Source organism: Mustelus asterias, chromosome 26 (assembly GCF_964213995.1).
Source record: "Mustelus asterias chromosome 26, sMusAst1.hap1.1, whole genome shotgun sequence".
NCBI classification, from domain to species: Eukaryota; Metazoa; Chordata; class Chondrichthyes; order Carcharhiniformes; family Triakidae; genus Mustelus; species Mustelus asterias.
This window is the reverse complement of record NC_135826.1, coordinates 44,768,353-44,787,516: the sequence shown is the minus strand read 5'-3', so window position 1 is coordinate 44,787,516 and position 19,164 is coordinate 44,768,353. Positions and strand designations below refer to the sequence as shown.

Sequence of the window (19,164 nt, the reverse complement as noted above, 5' to 3'; positions counted from 1 at the left end):
GAGGGATATGGACCAAGGGCAGGCAGGAGGGATTAGTTTAATTTAGCGTCATGTTTGGTATAACATCGTGGGTCAAAGGGCCTGTTCCTGTGCTGTTCTATGTTCTATAAGTGCTCATCCAAATATTTTTTAAAGGTTGTAAGGTTTCCGGCTTCAACTACCTTCCCAGGCAGTGCATTCCAGATTCCCACCACCCTGAGTGACAGTTCTTTCTTAAATCGCCTCTGAATCTCCTGCCCCTCACCCTAAAAGTATGCCTCCTCGTGACTGACCCCTCGACCAAGGGGAACAGCTGCTTCTTGTTCACCCTGTCCGTACCCCTCAATCTTATACACCTCAATCATGTCCCCCCTCAGCCTTCTCTGCTCCAGAGAAAACAATCCAAGTCAATCCAGTCTCTCCTTATAGCTCAAACACTTCATCGCAGGCAACATCCTGGTGAATCTCCTCTGTACCCCCTCCAGTGCAATCAAATCCTTCCTATTGTGAGGTGACCAGAACTGCACAGTACTCCAGCTGTGGCCTAATCAATGCTCTGTACAACTCCAACATTACCTCCTTGCTGTTATACTCTATGCCACGACTGATAAAAGCAAGTGTCCCATATGGCTTCCATGAGCTATTCAACGAATTCCACTGCCCTGCTGTTTTCCCAGAGACCTGTATTTTTTTTGCACTTTTCATGTATTTATCCAATTCTTTTTTAAAGTGACGATTGAATCTGCTTCCACTGTCCTTTATGGCGACACCTTTATGGCCCATTGAGTCTGCACCGACCACAATCCCATCCAGGTCCTATCCCTGTAACCACATGTATTTGCCCCGCTAATCCCCCTGACATTAGGGGGCAATTTAGCAGATTGCTGTTCATAATAATGTTTCCTCATGTCGTCCGTGGTTCCATAACCAATCACCTTAAATCTGTGTGTTGTCTGGATACTGGACCATTGAAAGTGGCATCTCCTTATTTATCTCATCAAAGTCATTCATGATTGTGTCAAATTTCCGCTTAATCGAAGGAGACCAACTCCAGTCCCTCTCCGTAAAATTAAAACAAATTACTGCGGATGCTGGAATCGGAAACCAGAAGAGGAAACGCTGGAAAATCTCAGCAGGTCTGGCAGCATCTGTAAGGAGAGAAAAGAGCTGACGTTTCGAGTCCAGACGACCCTTTGTCAAAGCTAAAAGGCAGGGAAAATGGGAGATATGCGGATATGGGAGATATAACCCGTCCAAAGATGTGCGGGTTAGGTTGATTGGCCATGCTAAAAACAAAATTGCCCTTAGCATCCTGAGATGTGTAGGTTAGAGGGATTAGTGGATAAATATGTAGGGATATGGGGGTAGGGCCTGGGTGGGGATTGTGGTCGGTGCAGACTCGATGGGCCGAATCGCCTCTTTCTGTACTGTAGGGTTTCTATGATTTCTATGATATTTATACTGCAGGGTGGAGGGAATGAAAGATGAGTCATAGCCACAAAAACAAGAGGAAAGGCTAAGAGGTGGCAATGGCGTCTCCAGTCTCTCTCTCCAACTGGAGTTCCTCATCCTACTCGCTCTGCCACAAGTCATTCCTACCTGTTCAATAACGTAGATGCCGTAATCGCCCTGCTGCCGGCGCAGGATCGGGTGAAGATAGTAGAGCCAGTGTCTCAGGTGGTGATCCCGATTTCGGAAGGGGATAATGATGGCGATGCGTTGCAGGGGGATGCAGTTCTCAGGCTTGTAGTGACCTCCAAACTCCACGTAGGGGTTTAATCCAGCCAGCTCTTCCAGCGACTGCTCTTTGTCAAACACGATCCTCAGGGGCCCGACTGTTAAACCAAAAACCAGAGAGCTTTGTTAATCGAATCAATTCAAGGGGGCACAGGAGCACGTTCTTTTTTCTCTTTATTCTTTCATGGGTTGTGGGCGTCGCTGGCAAGGCCAACATCCATTGCCCTTGAACTGAGTAGCTTGGCTTGCTAGGCCTTTTCCGAACCCAGCCACGTGGGTCTGGAGTCACATGCAGGCCCGAGCAGTTGTCATGGTCACCACTACGGAGACTAATCCCTGATTAATTAACTGAATTTAAATTGCAACGTCTGCTGCGGATTTGAACCTGTGTCCTCCCTCTCCCCTGCCCCCCGCCGCGTTCAGCTGGGCCTCTGGATTACTAGTCCAGTGACATTACCAGGTGTTAGGTTCTCAGGCCAGTAAACCAGAGGCCTGGACTAAAGATCCAAGGACATGAGTTCAAATCCTACCACAGCAGCTGGGGAATTTAAATTCAATTTAATTGACTGGAATCTAGAATAAAATGCTACTTTTTACCCCCATTGTCTTCCAGTGAACTGAGGACAACGTGCCATTCTTATTGACTCACAGCCACGTAGCTGAATCTTAATGTCCTGAGTAATGGCTTAGCAAGTTGCAGAGTGATTGGGAGGGGGGGGGGGGGGGGGGGAGGAGGGGGCGGAGGGGGGGGGGGGGGGCTCACAGCCTTCTCAGGAGCACTGAGGGAGGGGCATTAAAGTCACCATCAGGGATAAGCCACCATTTAATCTGGATAAAGAGAAATAAGGATTTAAAAAAAAACATGCATTTAAAACGGTGCCTTAGATAACTTCACAACATCCCAAAACCCTTCACAACCATTACTGCTGAAGCACGGTAACATAGGAAAATCTCAAAATCCCTACAGTGCGGGAGGTGGTTATTCGGCCCATCGAGTCTGCACCAACTCTCCAACAGAACCCATGCCCGTACTTCTCCCTTTGGACATTAAGGGGCAATTTACCACAGCCAGTCCACGCATCTTTGGACTGTGGGAGGAAACCTGGAGCACCCGGAGCAAACCCACGCATTCACGGGGAGAACGTGCAGACTCCACACAGTGACCCGAGGCTGGAATTGAACCCGGGTCCCCAGCGCTGCGAGGCAGCAGTGCTAACCACTGTGCCGCATTCTGCAGCAACAAATTTATGCACAGCAAGCTCTCACCAGCAGTAACTAAATAAATGGCCCTGCCTTGTCTGAAAGACTCTAAGCAATTCTGAGGTGTAATCAGTTTTGTAATGTAGAAAGAGTGGCTGCCTATATGCACTCAGCAAACCCCCAGATAATTCACTTTTGGCAATATTGGTTTAGCAAAGAACACCAGACCGGGATGACGGTGAGAACTCCTGGAATAATGCCACAGGATCTTTGACATCCACACACCAGGATCTGCATTTTAACATCCTGCCCAAAGGGCAGCGCTCCCTCACAAGGACGCAAGAAATAGAAGCAGGAATGGATCACCATGCCCTTCAAGCCTGCCCTGCAATCCGCCTTTGAGGTATACAAGATGATAAAGGGTATGGATAAAGTAGACATGGAGTAGATGCTTCCTCTTGTGGGGCATTCCAGGACAAGAGATCATAGTCTTAGGATAAGGGGCAGCAAATTTAAAACAGAGTTGAGGAGAAACTACTTCTCCCAAAGGGTTGTGAATCTGTGGAATTCGCTGCCCCAACGTGTGGTGGCTGCTGGGACAGTGAGTATATTTAAGGAGGAGTTAGACAGATTTTTAATTGGTAATGGGGTGAAGGGTTATGGAGAGAAGGCAGGAAAATGGGGATGAGGAGCATATCAGCCATGATCAAATGGCGAAGCAGACTCGATGGGCCGAATGGCCTAATTCTGCTCCTATATCTTATGAACTGCCATTCAATACGATCATGGCTGATCTATGCCGGCCTCAGCTCCAACACTCAGGACTGTTCCAGAGTGGGATTTGAATCCACAATCTTTGGACTCGGACGGAAGTCCAATGGGCCGCAGCTGAGACTGAAAAGTGACCACGGTTGGGGTCAGCTTTAGGGTCAGTGGGTAATATTCCCGAGTCGGGGGGGGGGGGGTTCAGATTTCAAACTCCTCATTCCAGCCAGTATTGGTGAAAAGAAACGGCTACTCCGACTTGGAATTCCAGGACAACCTCTGGCGGGATACTCACGTTCGGTGTGTCCGAACCTTCCACTCCTGTGGGACTAGCCCGCTATGGATTGATATAATGATGGTTCTGACCTCAGGAGGAGTATTCAGTTTGTCAGACTGTTAATCAGAAACAATTTATATTGCACCTTGAACAGATTAAAAATTCCCAAACCACTTTGCAGCAATTTTTATAATTCATTCGTGGGACATGGGCGTCGCTGGCTGACCAGCATTTATTGTCCATCCCTAGTGGCCCTTGGGCGACAATTGAGAGTCAACCACATTGCTGTGCCTCTGGAGACACATGTAGGCCAGACTGGATAAGGACGGCAGATTTCCTTCCCTAAAGAGAACCAGATGGGTTTTTCCAACAATTGGCAACGGTTTCATGGTCATCAGTAGATACTTAATTCCAGATATTTTTTATTGAATTCAAATTTCACCATCTGCCGTGGCGGGATTTGAACCCGGAGTCCCAGAACATTAGCTAAGTTTCTGGATTAATAGTCCAGCGATAATACCACTCGGCCATGGAGTTATTGAACAACATTTCAAACCAAACTACATAAGGGGATGCAAGGACAGAGAAATCTTGGTCAAATATGTTTTACAGAGTGCATTAAAGGAGACAGAGGCAGAGAGGTTTAGGGAGGGAATTCCAGAGTCCAAGCAGCTTAAGGCACAGAACTCAAGAGGCCGGAATTGGTGGAGTTTACACATTTCAGACAGTTGTGGGACTGGGAGGAGATTTACAGAGATGGCGAGGGTTGAGGTCACGGAGAGATTTGAAACTGGGAGAACAGACCGACAGCCAGCCAACGTTGCGGATGACACGAAGATGGCTGGAATTGCGGATAGCGAAGAGCATTGTCGGGCAATACAGCAGGATATAGATAGGCTGGAAAATTGGGCAGAGAGGTGGCAGATGGAATTTAATCTGGATAAATGCGAAGTGATGCATTTTGGAAGAAATAATGTAGGGAGGAGTTATACAATAAATGGCAGAGTCATCAGGAGTATAGAAACACAGAGGGACCTAGGTGTGCAAGTCCACAAATCCTTGAAGGTGGCAACACAGGTGGAGAAGGTGGTGAAGAAGGCATATGGTATGCTTGCCTTTATAGGACTGGGTATAGAGTATAAAAGCTGGAGTCTGATGATGCAGCTGTATAGAACGCTGGTTAAGCCACATTTGGAGTACTGCGTCCAGTTCTGGTCGCCGCATTACCAGAAGGACGTGGAGGCATTGGAGAGAGTGCAGAGAAGGTTTACCAGGATGTTGCCTGGTATGGAGGGTCTTAGCTATGAGGAGAGATTGGGTAGACTGGGGTTGTTCTCCTTGGAAAGACGGAGAATGAGGGGAGATCTAATAGAGGTATACAAGATTATGAAGGGTATAGATAGGGTGAACAGTGGGAAGCTTTTTCCCAGGTCGGAGGTGACGGTCACGAGGGGTCACGGGCTCAAGCTGAGAGGGGCGAAGTATAACTCAGACATCAGAGGGACGTTTTTTACACAGAGGGTGGTGGGGGCCTGGAATGCGCTGCCAAGTAGGGTGGTGGAGGCAGGCACGCTGACATCGTTTAAGACTTACCTGGATAGTCACATGAGCAGCCTGGGAATGGAGGGATACAAACGATTGGTCTAGTTGGACCAAGGAGCGGCACAGGCTTGGAGGGCCGAAGGGCTTGTTTCCTGTGCTGTACTGTTCTTTGTTCTTTCTTTGTAGGGCAACGGGCACAGGGTGGCGGTGAACAAGAGACAGAGAGCAGAGTGTTTTGGATCAACTCTGATTAGTGAGGGTGAACGTTGGGAGGCGCCAGGGGAGTGTTTGAATGTTCAAGAACAAAAGGTGAAAAATGAAACGCGAATGAGGGTTTCAGTAGCAGATGAGCTGAGGCAGGTGTGGAGCCAGGTGGAACTGGGCAGTTTCAGAGATGGAGCAGGGAGGTGGCTGGAGACTCATTTTGACCTCAAACGTGGCACCGAGCTGGTGATCGGTTAGGTTAAGCCTCAGTTCCTGGGGAGAGGGATGGAGGTGGGTGGCTGGCAGCAGAGTTTGTGACGGGGAGACTGAAGATAGCAACTTCAGTCTTCCCAATAGTTAACTGGAGGAATTTCCAAGATGCAATGACGACCAACTTTCTGAGAGTAGAAACGCTCAGATCACTAGAAAGGAGGTTTTGATCCTGTTGATTTCTTCTCGTCACTTACCCAGCTCCGGTGGGTCAGAGGGACATTTCTCCAACTGGGTCGTTTCAGAAGATTTGATGACTGCTGTCCCATTGCTTGGAGTTGGGGCATCTGTGATAAAGGAGAATTAGAAATCATTTGAAAAGTTCCACGGTGCAGAAAGTTGAGCGAGGACAGTGATGACTGTAGCTGTAAATGCTGAGGGCGAGACTCATAACACTGTCCCAAATGCAAGGTTAGGAGAAACTTCCAGCCTTGGCAGTAGGCGAATGAGTGAGGCTTTTACATACATCACAAGACACCAAACCTATAGAGCAACTGATGAATCTCAATGGTAACATTACCCTTCTGATAGTGATTATGGCTTGGACACTCACTCCAGGTCAGCGTTTAAGCTCCATATCCTTCCTCATCACATTCCAGCAGTATTTCCTTCTCTCTCTGTTTATTTAGCTCCTTCGTAAATGCCTCTTCACCTCAACCGTTCCCTGTGATTCCTACATCCTCACTGCTTCTGGGTAAAGAGGTTTCTCCTGAATTCCTGATTAGGTTTATTACTGACTGTCTTCTATTTATGGCCCACAGTTCTTACCTCGTCAATGGAAACATCTTCTCTACGTCCACTCCCTTACACAATCTTAAAACCCACCATCACTGTTCAGCCTTCAGTTTCCTGGAGAGGTGATGCCAGTTTAACTGCTCTCTTAAGTGGGCTCAATCTCGGGGCGGGGGGGGGGGGCGGTATCTATAGAATCCCAACGGTGCAGGAGGTGGTGATTTGGCCCACTGAGTCTCCATCTACCCCTTTTTATTTTACCCAGACCCTATCCCTATAACCCCATGTATTTACCCTGCTAATTCCCTAATCTACACTAAGGGGCAATTTAGCATGGCCAATTCTCCGAACCTACACATCTTGGGACGTTAAGGGGCAATATAGCATGGTTAATCCCATAATCTACACATCTTGGGACACTATGGGGCAATTTAGCAGGGCCAATCCTCCTAACCCGCACATCTTTGGACTGTGGGAGGAAACCAGAGCACCCGGAGGAAACCCACGCAGATACGGGGAGACACCAAGATTGGTGGACAGTGAAGAAGGTTATCTCGGATTGCAACGGGATCTTGATCAATTGAGGCAGTGGGCTGACAAATGGCAGATGGAGTTTAATTTAGATAAATGCGAGGTGATGCATTTTGGTAGATTGAACCAGGGCAGGACTTACTCAGTTAATGGTAGGGCATTGGGGAGAGTTACAGAACAAAGAGATCTAGGGGTACAGGTTCATAGCTCCTTGAAAGTGGAGTCACAGGTGGACAGTGTGGTGAAGAAGACATTCAGCATGCTTGGTTTCATTGGTCAGAACACTGAATACAGGATTTGGGACGTCTTGTTGAAGTTGTACAAGACATTGGTAAGGCCACACTTGGAATACTGTGTACAATTCTGGTCACCCTATTATAGAAAGGATATTATTAAACTAGAAAGAGTGCAGAAGAGATTTACTAGGATGCTACTGGGACTTGATGGTTTGAGTTATAAGGAGAGGTTGGATAGATTGCGACTTTTTTCTCTGGAGCATAGGAGGCTGAGAGGTGATCTTATAGAGGTCTATAAAATAATGAGGGGCACAGATCAGCTAGATAGTCACTATCTTTTCCCAAGGGTAGGGGAGTCTAAGACTAGAGGGCATAGGTTTAAGGTGAGAGCCGAGAGATACAAAAGTGTCCAGAGGGGCAATTTTTTCACACGGAGAGTGGTGAGTGTCTGGAACAAGCTGCCAGAGGTAGTAGTAGAGGGGGGTGCAATTTTGTCTTTTAAAAAGCATTTAGACAGTTACATGGGTAAGATGGGCATAGAGGGATATGGGCCAAACGCGGGCAATTGGGACTAGCTTAGGAGTTAAAAAAAGGGGCGGCATGGACAATTTGTGTTGAAGGGCCTGTTTCCATGTTGTAAACCTCTATGACTCTATAATGTGCAAACTCCACACAGTCACCCAAGGCCGGAATCGAACCCGGGTCCCTGGCGCTGTGAGGCGGCAGTGCCACTGATTTATCCGTTCATGCTCTGTGCCTCTGGAAAGACAAAGGGTGGGTGCTGCCTTGAGGAGTGTACATATTACAGAGAAGGAGGTGCTGGAAGTCTTAAAGCGCATCAAGGTAGATAAATCCCCGGGACCTGATGAAGTATATCCCAGGACGTTGTGGGAGGCTAGGGAGGAAATTGGGGGTCCCCATGCCGAGATATTTGAATCATCGAAAGTCATGGGTGAGGTGCCTGAAGATTGGAGAGTGGCAAATGTTGTGTCTTTGTTTAAAACGGGCTGCAGGGAAAAGCCTGGGAACTACAGGCCAGTGAGCCTCACATCTATGGTGGGTAAATTGTTGGAAGGTATTTTGAGAGACAGGATCTACAGGCATTTAGCGATGTAAGGACTGATTAGAAACAGTCAGCATAGCTTTGTGAGTGGAAAATCATGTCTCACAAATTTAATTGAGTTTTTTGAAGGGGTAACTAAGAAGGTAGATGAGGGCAGTGCAGTCGATGTTGTCTACATGGACTTTAGCAAGGCCTTTGACAAGGTACCGCATGGTAGGTTGTTGCATAAAGTTAAATCTCATGAGATCCAGGGTGAGGTATCTAAATGGATACAAAATTGGGCTTCTTGACAAGCCAGAGGGTGGTTGTAGAGAGTTGTTTTTCAAACTGGAGGCCTGTGACCAGTGGTGTGCCTCAGGGATCAGTGCTGGGCCCACTGTTATTTGTCATTTATATTAATGATTTGGATGAGAATATAGGGGGCATGATTAGTAAGTTTGCAGATGACACCAAGATTGGTGGCATAGTGGACAGTGAAGAAAGTTATCTTCAATTGCAACGGGAACTTAATCAATTGGGCCAGTGGGCTGACAAATGGCAGATGGAGTTTAATTTAGACAAATGCGAGGTGATGCATTTTGGTAGATTGAACCAGGGCAGGACTTACTCAGTTAATGGTAGGGCGTTGGGGAGAGTTACAGAACAAAGAGATCTAGGAGTACAGGTTCATAGCTCCTTGAAAGTTGAGTCACAGGTGGACAGGGTGGTGAAGAAGGCATTTGGCATGCTTGGTTTCATCGGTCAGAACATTGAATACAGGAGTTGGGATGTCTTGTTGAAGTTGTACAAGACATTGGTAAGGCCACACTTGGAATACTGTGTGCAATTCTGGTCACCCTATTATAGAAAGGATACTATTAAACTAGAAAGAGTGCAGAAAAGATTTACTAGGATGCTACTGGGACTTGATGGATTGAGTTATAAGTAGAGGCTGAATAGACTGGGACTTTTTTCTCTGGAGCAGAGGAGGCTGAGGGTTGAGCTTATAGAGGTCTATAAAATAATGAGGGGCACAGACAAGGTAGATAGTCAATATCTTTTCCCAAAGATAGGGGAGTCTAAAACTAGAGGGCATCGGTTTAAGGTGAGAGGGGAGAGATACAAAAGTGTCCAGAGGGGCAATTGTTTCACACAGAGGGTGGTGAGTGTCTGGAACGAGCTGCCAGAGATAGTAGTAGAGGCGGGTACAAGTTTATCTTTTAAAAAGCATTTAGATAGTTACACGGGTATGATGGGTATAGAGGGATATGGGCCAAATGCGGGCATTTGGGATTAGCTTAGGGGTTTTAAAAAAAATGGGCGGCATGGACAAGTTGGGCCGAAGGGCCTGTTTCCATGTTGTCTCTCTGACCTCTCTGACTCTAATTGGGGGCAGGGGTTGGGGACGGTAACAACCAATTTATTTTATTAAATCAGGTTGGAGCTGTCTTGCAAAAATGTCCAAATATGGTTGGAGGATGGTGGAGTGGAGTGTAACTTCCAGTACGGACCAGCTGGCTGACATTGGTCTATTCATGTGCTGGCTCTGGTTCACCCTCTCAGCATGGGCACTGTCGACAGAGCCAGCAAATCCCACATCCTGAGAACCAAGCATAGCAACAAACTACCCTGAGAGCACACACAGAGCCCCCTTTGTACCCAAGGTGCCGACAGCACGATGCTAATGACGGTTTGGACTTTCACCCTTCACTCTGGCCAGAGTGAAGGCAGAGAGACAGCAGCAGTGCACACTTGACAAGGCTGACAGCTCGTTCTATTTAAAACGCAGACAACTCCGTACCACTGCACACTCTGCCAGGGTATTAACGGCGAGGATTACAGTACCATTTCCTTATCCCCCAGAAGAATGTGACCTTAAATACATTTAAGAGCAGACAAGACTATCTAGGTTCTGATAACGATTTAATGCATCGTAGCCTCTCCCTGTGTGGCAGCAGGAAGGAGGTTCCAGAAACAACCGAGCTTCGGGTGTGGGGGAGGGGAAGCTACAAGCGTGGCACAGCTTCACAAAAGCTGTTTGTGGGCGTTAAGTATCTTTTCCATTCTCCTTTCCCGGCGGCTTTGTCACAAGCTGCGTGCTCGGGTGAAGCATCAGGCGTGGCTCAGTTGGGAGAACCATAGAATCCCCACAGTGCAGAAAGAGGTCATTAACCCATCGAGCCTGCACTGACTCTCCAAAAGAACATCCCACCCAAATTCTCCCCTCTGCCCTATCTCTTAACCCCTTACATTTCCCATGGCCAGTCCATCTAACCTGCACATCTTTGGATACTAAGGGACAATTTAGCATGGCTAATCCAGCTAACCCACACATCTTGGAGTGTGGGAGGAAATCAGAGCACCCGGAGGAAACCCACGCAGACACGGAGAGAATATGCAAACTCCACGCAGAAAGTGACCCAAGGCCAGAATTGAGTCCCTGGCGTTGAGGCAGCAGCGCCAACCACTGTGCCACCCTTGGGAATTCTTGCCCAAGTCAGAAGGTGATGGGTTCAAATCCCACTTCAGCACATAGACTGCTACTCTCGTACAGTGCTGAGGGAACGCGGCATTTTCAGATGGGACATTAAGACCATAAGATATAGGAGCAGAATTAGGCCATTCAGCCCATCGAGTCTGCTCCGCCATTCGCTCATGGCATTAAACTAAGGCCTTGTCTGCCCCCTCAGGCGAATGCAAAAGATCCCATAGCCACTACTTGGAAGGGGGAGAGTTCGCCCCCTGTCACAGACAAAAACTACCCCCCCAATCTCTTATTATCTTGTTATTTATATTGCTAACTGTGGGAGCTTGCTGTGCACAAATTAGCTGCCACAGTGATTACACTCCAAAAATGCACCATTAGCTGTAAAGAACTTTTTAAAGTTTATTTATTAGTGTCACAAGTGGGCTTACATTAATTTTTTGATTTGATTTGTCATATGTATTAGTATACAGTGAAAAGTCTTTTTTCTTGCGCGCTATACAGACAAAGCATACCATTCATAGAGAAGGAAAGGAGAGTGCAGAATGTAGTGTTATGGTCATAGGTATCAAGAGGAACAAACGTTAGTGTGGCACTCCCTCAGATGTACCTACACTATATAGACTGCAGCAATTCAAGAAGGCAGCTCACCATCATCTTCTGAAGGGTAACTAGGGTGTGTGTGTGTGCGCGCACACTCTGAGTATCCAGATGTGTGCACACATTTATGCGCATGTGTTTTTGATTTGATTTATTGTCACATGTATTAACATAGTGAAAAGTTCTATTTCTTGCGCGCTATATTGACAAAACATACCGTTCATAGAGAAGGAACCGAGAGAGTGCAGAATGCAGTGTTACAGTCATAGCCAGCATGTAGAGAAAGATCAACTCAATGCAAGGTAGGTCCATTCAAATGTCTCACAGCAGCAGGGAAGAAGCTGTTCTAGAATCGGTTGGTACATGAACTCAGACTTTTGTATCTTTTCCCGATGGAAGAAGGTGGAAGAAAGTATGTCGGGGGTGCATGGGGTCCTTGATTATGCTGGCTGCTTTGTCGAGGCAGCGGGAAGTGTAGACAGACAAAGTTACTGTGAAAATACCCTGTGGGATTCCTGAAGTTGTGAAAGGTGGCTTAAAAATGCAAACTTTTTTTTTCACAAATACACCTGTCACATTACTCAGTAGGCTGCAGAACATTCCAGCCTGTGGGTTGGTGCTATGCTGGCTTGATGCAGCAGTCAAGTTAAAAGGAGCGGTTTTGCAATTTGTCAATGTGTTCATTGTCTATTATTTGCTCAATTGGGAAATTTCTCCCGTGTTCCCGAGACAGCCCAGGCTCCCATGAACATTCCACATGGGGCATCTCCCAAGGCCAAGGACTTCATATTTAAAACCAGTGAGTCCCAGTGAGCTATTAGATTCTGGGAGGGAGTGCTGGAGAGGGTACCACAGCCCAAGCCGCTCCTCTGCCAATATCCATGGTTAGGTACCACCCGACACGGATAATTGTTTGGTCAGTCGGAGTAGAGAAAGATTGGCTGATTTACCCCTTCCTTTACCAGGATCAGTAACAAGTCGGACATCCATGCTTGGCCATGGCAGTCCCAGTCAGACGCAAAACCCTCCCAGAGACTTGGCATATTTGGACAGCACGTTGGCGCAGTGGTTAGCACTGTTGCCTTAGAGACATTGCACTGAGATAGTGCTCAGGTAAAGAGCTGGGTAATCAGACGGATCCCCTCGTAGCGAAAATGCAGCGAATTGCCTGTCTGTGAGGTGAGGTGAGAGCGGGTGGGGAGGACCAACACCAGGTCAGGGCACTCGGGAAAGGCGAGTGACTAACATGTGCGCTGATTGATAGCAAACAAGTGAGAGTCAAACGAAAAGGGCAAAGCCCGTCATAAAAACTGGGCTAAAGAAGGTTCTGGTTATAATGGGTGGCTTTGCTGAACAATAAAATAATTAAATGCAAGGATGCCATCATTACTTTCAGAAAGGGTCATCTGCTCAGCTCCTTTCTCTCCTTACAGATGCTGCGAGATCTGCTGAGATTTTCCAGCACTTTCTCCTTTGGTTACGCCATTACTCCGTGGTGCGTTCCCATCACAACTCATCTTCCTGGACGCATGTTGTCAGATTAGCCACAAAGTTCCCCAGTTTGAATTGGGTGTAGCTGACCTGCTATCCAAATTCAAAATGTTTAAACAGCGCGCAGAGCACTATGGTTTTTTGATTGCGAACCAGGGAAGTGAGCCATAAAAAATTGCCTAGCAACTGGGAATGAAGGTTTAATATGTCAGCATTAACAGAAGAAAGGCTTAAGGATCCACAAGAGACAGGGGCTACACTGGTTCAGAATCAGGTTAAACTTCTGCATTCATTGACTAGAGCTCCATGTCATTTCAACAACTGTTTACAGAATCCAGAGACCACTTCATCAGCAAAGAGAAAAGGGTACGTTACTGTGATTTTCCAAACACAGAACTACCAGACGGTGATGATACTGCGCTATTAACATATTTTATGTTTCTGGAGACTGCTTTCAGAGGCAGTCTTTTGTCACAAGCAGTTGCTTTGTCTGGGAAAACATGCAATTCAAATGCTGAGAGCAGGATAATCACTGATGTTAGCTAGGAAGGTGTTACTTTGCAGTGTTCATGGACTTCCTGTTTACTTAAGTTCTGGGATTTTAGACTAGGTACACAGAGACATGTGAATTTTGATAAGATTGATTGGCAAGATCGTATAATGATGTGGTTAATGGGAGGAGCGAGGCTTGCAAGAAAAAACAGTTTCATTTCTAAACAAAGATAAGTTGCTGCCTGGAGCTGTAGACAGTGGAAGCTCTCCCTCTCTCTCAAAGTTTGCTGAAAGCTCCAGGGCTGTTAACCCAAGTCAAAGCAAATGTGGCTGTGTTTTGTTAACTAATTTTAAAGAGTGCTTTAAGTCTATAAGGGAAATTTTGCTTGATTGGAACTCAGTGATAGGTTAGCAGTTAAGAATTGTTTCTTGTCATGTTTAAGTATTGTTCAACTGTTAGAGGTTATGCTGATTCATTTGTTCTAATTAAATTGTGTTATTAAATTAAAAAATTTTGTTTTGATAAAAGCTTCCCAGTGTGTCATTAGAATCGCGCCTCGAGTAAAACAGGTTATCCTCACACTAATGCCAAAATAGAAATATTGCTGGGGTCTAGTTTGGCTTCATAATATACCTCACGGTTTCTGATGCGGTACCCTAACACAGACAGAATTGTTGAATTGGTGATCGCATCCACTCCCATGGAAGCTTACGGGGAGGCGATGGCCTAGTGATATTATCACTAGACTATTAACCCAGAAAACTCAGCTAATGTTCTGGGGATCACGGCAGATGGTGGATTTTGAATTCAATAATAAAAATATCTGGAATTAAGAATCTACTGATGATCATGAAACCATTGTCGGGAAAACCCATCTGGTTCATTAATGTCCTTTAGGGAAGGGAATCTGCAGTCCTTACCTGGTCTGGCCTACATGTGACTCCAGAACCACGGCAATGTGGTTGACTTGGACTCTCCAAGGGCAACTAGGGATGGGCAATAAATGCTGGCCAGCCAACGGCACCCATGTCCCACGAATGAATAAAAAAAAGATCTGCTGGACAAACCCCAAAACATTTATAGCATCGAAGAGCTACTCAAGGATGGAAGTAAGTACAAAGCCATCCTCACAGGTCGACAGAGCATGCAGATCCAAAGTACAACCTCAATCATTGATGCAGTTACTGGAACACAAAACCTAGCAAAACATGTGGAAAGTGCGGCCTTCTGCACGCACCAAGGAATTAACCCAGCTTTCAATCAATTCTGCAAGGCAGAGTGGTAGAACTGGCCATGGGCAGCAGCAGTGCACTACAGCAAGGCTAATGCAGCTACAAAAAGCCATGAACTGGACCAAACAGACTGCACACACTGAATACCTTCTGGCAATAAGAACAATCATCCCGGGTATCCCATCAGAAACAAACACGAGGTGACTGATAAACCGGAAAAATGACGATAGCGTGCATGATGAAACAAAGGATAGGGAGCACATTTTGCACACTGCCAATCTTGCGGAAAACACAGATGCCACCGCATCATCCAAACTGTTCACCAAGCTTCAAATGGTCTGCCCTCAGAAAATTGGTAGCTATTCATTGTTGGCCAAGAGTGACACAGGGACAAGTGCCAACATCTGTGATGTATCCATTGGTGTGGAGATCCAGGGTGAAAAATACCACTGTGAAACTCTCAGCATACGTTCAGATTCCCGCTACACTTTAGACACTCATTGATTTATTGGTTCTATGCACTTATATAATCATAACTAAACACTAATGCTGGGTCACTGTCTGTGTGGACATTCTCCCCGTGTCTGCGTGGGTTTCCCCTGGGTGCTCCGGTTTCCTCCCACACTCCAAAGATGTGCACGTTGCATGGATTGGCCATGTTAAATTGCCCCTTATTGTCCAAAGATGTGTAGGTTCATAGAGTCATAGAATCCCTACAGTGCTGAAGGAGGCCGTTCGGTCCATCGAGACTGCACCGACCACAATCCCATCCAGGCCCTGTAACCCCACATATATACGCTGCTAATCCCCCTGACACCAGGGTCAATTTAGCATGGCCAATCAACCTAATCCGCACATCTTTGGACTGTGGGAGGAAACCCACGGTTAGGGGGATTAGCGGATAAATGCGTGGGGTTACAGGGATAGGGCGGGTAAGATGCTGAGTCAGTAAAGAGTCGGTGGGCCGAATGGCCTTCTTCAGCATTGCAGGAGTTCTATGATTCTAACCTTCGTTGCCCTCCCTCTATGGTAATAATATCCTTTCTTGAGCTAAGGGGGTCACAGCTTAATCACAGTACTCCAGGTGCTGTCTCACCAAGCTTCTATACAATTGAAACAAGGCCTCACTATTCCTGTATTCTAATTGGCAGCATTTTAGATCATTGTTTGGGATTATGAGCCACAACAAAAGATTAGTGAGCGGCGCAGCACTGACAGAAAACACCTTATTTGGATTTCCTGTACCATCCACTCGCAATAATTATTCATCATGTGAGAAAGAGTATTAACTGGAACGCAACAACAACAGCTTCATGGAGTACAGTGTTCTTGCTGACTGGATGAAATGAATAAACACAACATTCATTCCCAGTTGGAAACAAAGAAACTAAAATAAGAGGAGCTGGAAGAGCAAGGGGAAATCGTACGGCCTCCAAAAAGCTTTGAATTGTCCACAGAAATATATAAATGGTTCACCTGCTGTTGAAATATATTCCTAGTTAAGTACAGTGTGGTTGGTTACAGCACAGGAGGCCGCCATTCGGCCTGTCGCGTCAGTGCTGGCTCTCTGTTAGAGCAACTCACGCCATTTCCCCGTAGCCATGTAAACCTTTCCCTTTAAGGTAATTAGTTCGTTCAGTTCTGAAAGTTAAAATTGATTTTGCCTCCACCACACTCTCAGACAGTACATTCACCAATCACTGGATGGCACGAACTGTGGGATAGGAACATTTGGAGTAGGAGTAGGCCATTTGGCCCCTTGAGGCTGCTCCACCATTAAACTAGATCATGGCTGATTTTCTCCCTCAACACCATCGCCCCGCACTATCTCCGTATCTCTTGACGCCATTGGTGTCTAGAAATCTACCGACCTTTGTTTTGAACATTTTCAATGACAGAGACTCCAAAGCTGAGGTAGAGAATTCCCATGAGTCACCCTCTCTCTGGCAAAAGAAATTACTCTTCATCTTGGTCCAAAATGGCGTACCTCCATTCATAGAATCCCTATAGTACAGAAGGAGGCCATTTGGCCTTTCGAGTCCACACCGACAACAGTCCCACCCAGGCCCGTAACCCCATGATATTTACCCTCCTGACAGTAAGGGACATTTTAACATGGCCAATCAACCTAACCTGCACATCTTTTGGACTGTGATGAGGAAACCAGAGCACCCGGAGGAAACCCACGCAGACACAGGGAGAACGTGCAGACTTTGCACAGACAGTGACCCAAGCCAGGAATCGAACTCGGGTCCCTGGCGCGGTGAGGCAACAGTGCTAACCACTGTGTCACCGTGCCACCCATAACCATTATGCCACCCATTCTGAGACAGTGTCCCGAGGATTAGTGCGATGAACCTTTGTTGTTCTCTTTCTATGGCCAGTACATTCTTTCTTGGGTAAGGAGACCAAAACGGCCCACAATGGTCCAGATGTGGTCTGACCAAGGTTCTAATCAACTGCAGCAAGACTTTCTTATTCCGGTACGCAAAACCTTCTAGCAATGAAATGAGACAAAAGGAAATTATTGGGTGCTTATTATGTTGTTTGCAGGACGAGATACAAGACCTCCCAGTGTCCCTGCCAAGGCTATGGTTCAAGTCCCATTCCAGGACTTGGAAGGCCAAGGAAGGTATGTTCGTAACATGACCAAACTGGCTGAGTTACAACCTGTAAATTCTTCTGACACATACCTACACCAGGCAGTGAGAGGGGAGAGATCTGTGTTCAGTCATGCGATGGAAAGAATATTGCTGCCCCTACCATCACTGTCCGTAGCTCCAGGCTACAGCACACGTGTAAGAAGTGAATGTCAGACTCTGAGTGAACTATTACTCCACCACCATGTTGTTTGGGTGTGCTTAAGCAGAGGTGTGGGAAAGTTTAATGTCGATAATTATTCATGTTTAATTTTAATGATCAAAGTGTGCCAACCCAGTAAGGTTTTTAATGTCAAAAGAGAAAATGCTGGAAAATCTCAGCGGGTCTGGCAGCATCTGTAAGGAGAGAAAAGGAGAGTTTCGAGTCCAGATGATCCTTTGTCAAAGCTAAAAGGCACAGAAAGTGGGAGATATTTATACTACAGGGTGAGGGAATGAAAGATGAATCATAGCCACAAAAACGAGGGTTAACTCTGTAGTAAACTGCTAATGGTTTTTACGCTGTATTCTGGGACACGAGCTCATCACATGACTTGGTCTTAGCATCACACTTGAACCTGGCAAGACCCATAAGCCAGTGATGCAGGTGTCCAGGTTACACCATTACTGGTGTGGAACCATCCACCTCCCTCACCGTTAAAATGCTCAGCTGTGTTCTCGACTGAGCAGAGATAAACAGGTGTTAAATCATTCATCTTGTGCATTCAATTAGTGCTGTTTAACTTGTGATGTTTAGAAAGAGTCACCTGCTTTCACAGTATGTGACTTTGGGGCGGCACGGTGGCACAGTGGTTAGCACTGCTGCCTCACAGCATCAGGGACCCGGGTTCGATTCCCGGCTCGGCTCACTGTCTGTGCGGAGTTTGCGCGTTCTCGCCGTGTCTGCGTGGGTTTCCTCCGGGTGCTCCGGTTTCCTCCCGCAGTCCGTAGAAGACGTGCTGGTTAGGGTGCATTGGCCAAGCTAAATTCTCCCTCAGTGTTACCCGAACAGGCGCCGGAGTGTGGCGACTAGGGGATTTTCACAGTAACTTCATTACTATGTGAATGTAAGCCTACTTGTGACTAATAAATAAACTTTACTATCTTTAGTTTTGTAAGTTTAGAATTAAGTTTTGTAATTAGTTTTTGTAACTCTGTAGTTCTTTTAATTATCTGTCAGTTGAATAAGTTTTAAAGTTTAAAGTTTTATTTATTAGTGTTACAAGTAGGCTTATATTAATACCGCAATGAAGTTACTGTGAAAATCCCCTAGTCGCCACACTCCAGTATTTTGTAAGTTTCAATGAGATCATCCCCTCATCCTTCTAAACTCCCCTGAGTAAAGTTAAAGTTTATTTATTAGTTTGACAAGCAAGCTCACATTAACACTGCAACAAAGTTACTGTGAAAATCCCCTAATCACCACACTCTGATGCCTGTTTGGGTACAGAGGGAGAATTTTAGCATGACCAATGCACCCAACCAGCACGTCTTTTACGGACTGTGGGAGGAAACCGGAGCACCCGGGGGAAACCCACGCAGACACGGGGAGAATGTGCAGACTCCGCACAGACAGCGGCTCAAGCCGGGAATTGAACCCGGGTCCCTGGCGCTGTGAGGCAGCAGCAGTGCTAACCACTGTGCCACCGTGCCGACTCTGCTGTGTTATTTTTAGCACAGCAGTCGATTTCAAGCATGGATTTTTATAT

General features: G+C 46.4%; 1 protein-coding gene and 1 long non-coding RNA gene across 3 annotated transcripts in view; one reads left to right on the top strand and one right to left on the bottom strand.

Moving 5' to 3' along the window:
- The window catches only part of LOC144479665 (uncharacterized), an 87,719-nt gene that overhangs the window by 31,880 nt on the left and 36,675 nt on the right, over positions 1–19,164 (top strand). The gene's annotated exons all lie outside the window — the stretch shown is intronic.
- The window catches only part of LOC144479659 (beta-1,4-galactosyltransferase 2-like), a 56,824-nt gene that overhangs the window by 24,813 nt on the left and 12,847 nt on the right, over positions 1–19,164 (bottom strand). Inside the window, exons 2-3 of one of the 2 annotated variants that reach the window (XM_078198656.1) lie at positions 6,172–6,261; positions 1,579–1,814 (exon numbers count right to left, since the gene is read on the bottom strand). In XM_078198656.1, coding sequence (XP_078054782.1) covers positions 1,579–1,814; positions 6,172–6,261 — 326 coding nt within the window. The remainder of the gene's footprint in view (positions 1–1,578; positions 1,815–6,171; positions 6,262–19,164) is intronic. The other variant, XM_078198657.1, reaches the window with a different exon arrangement.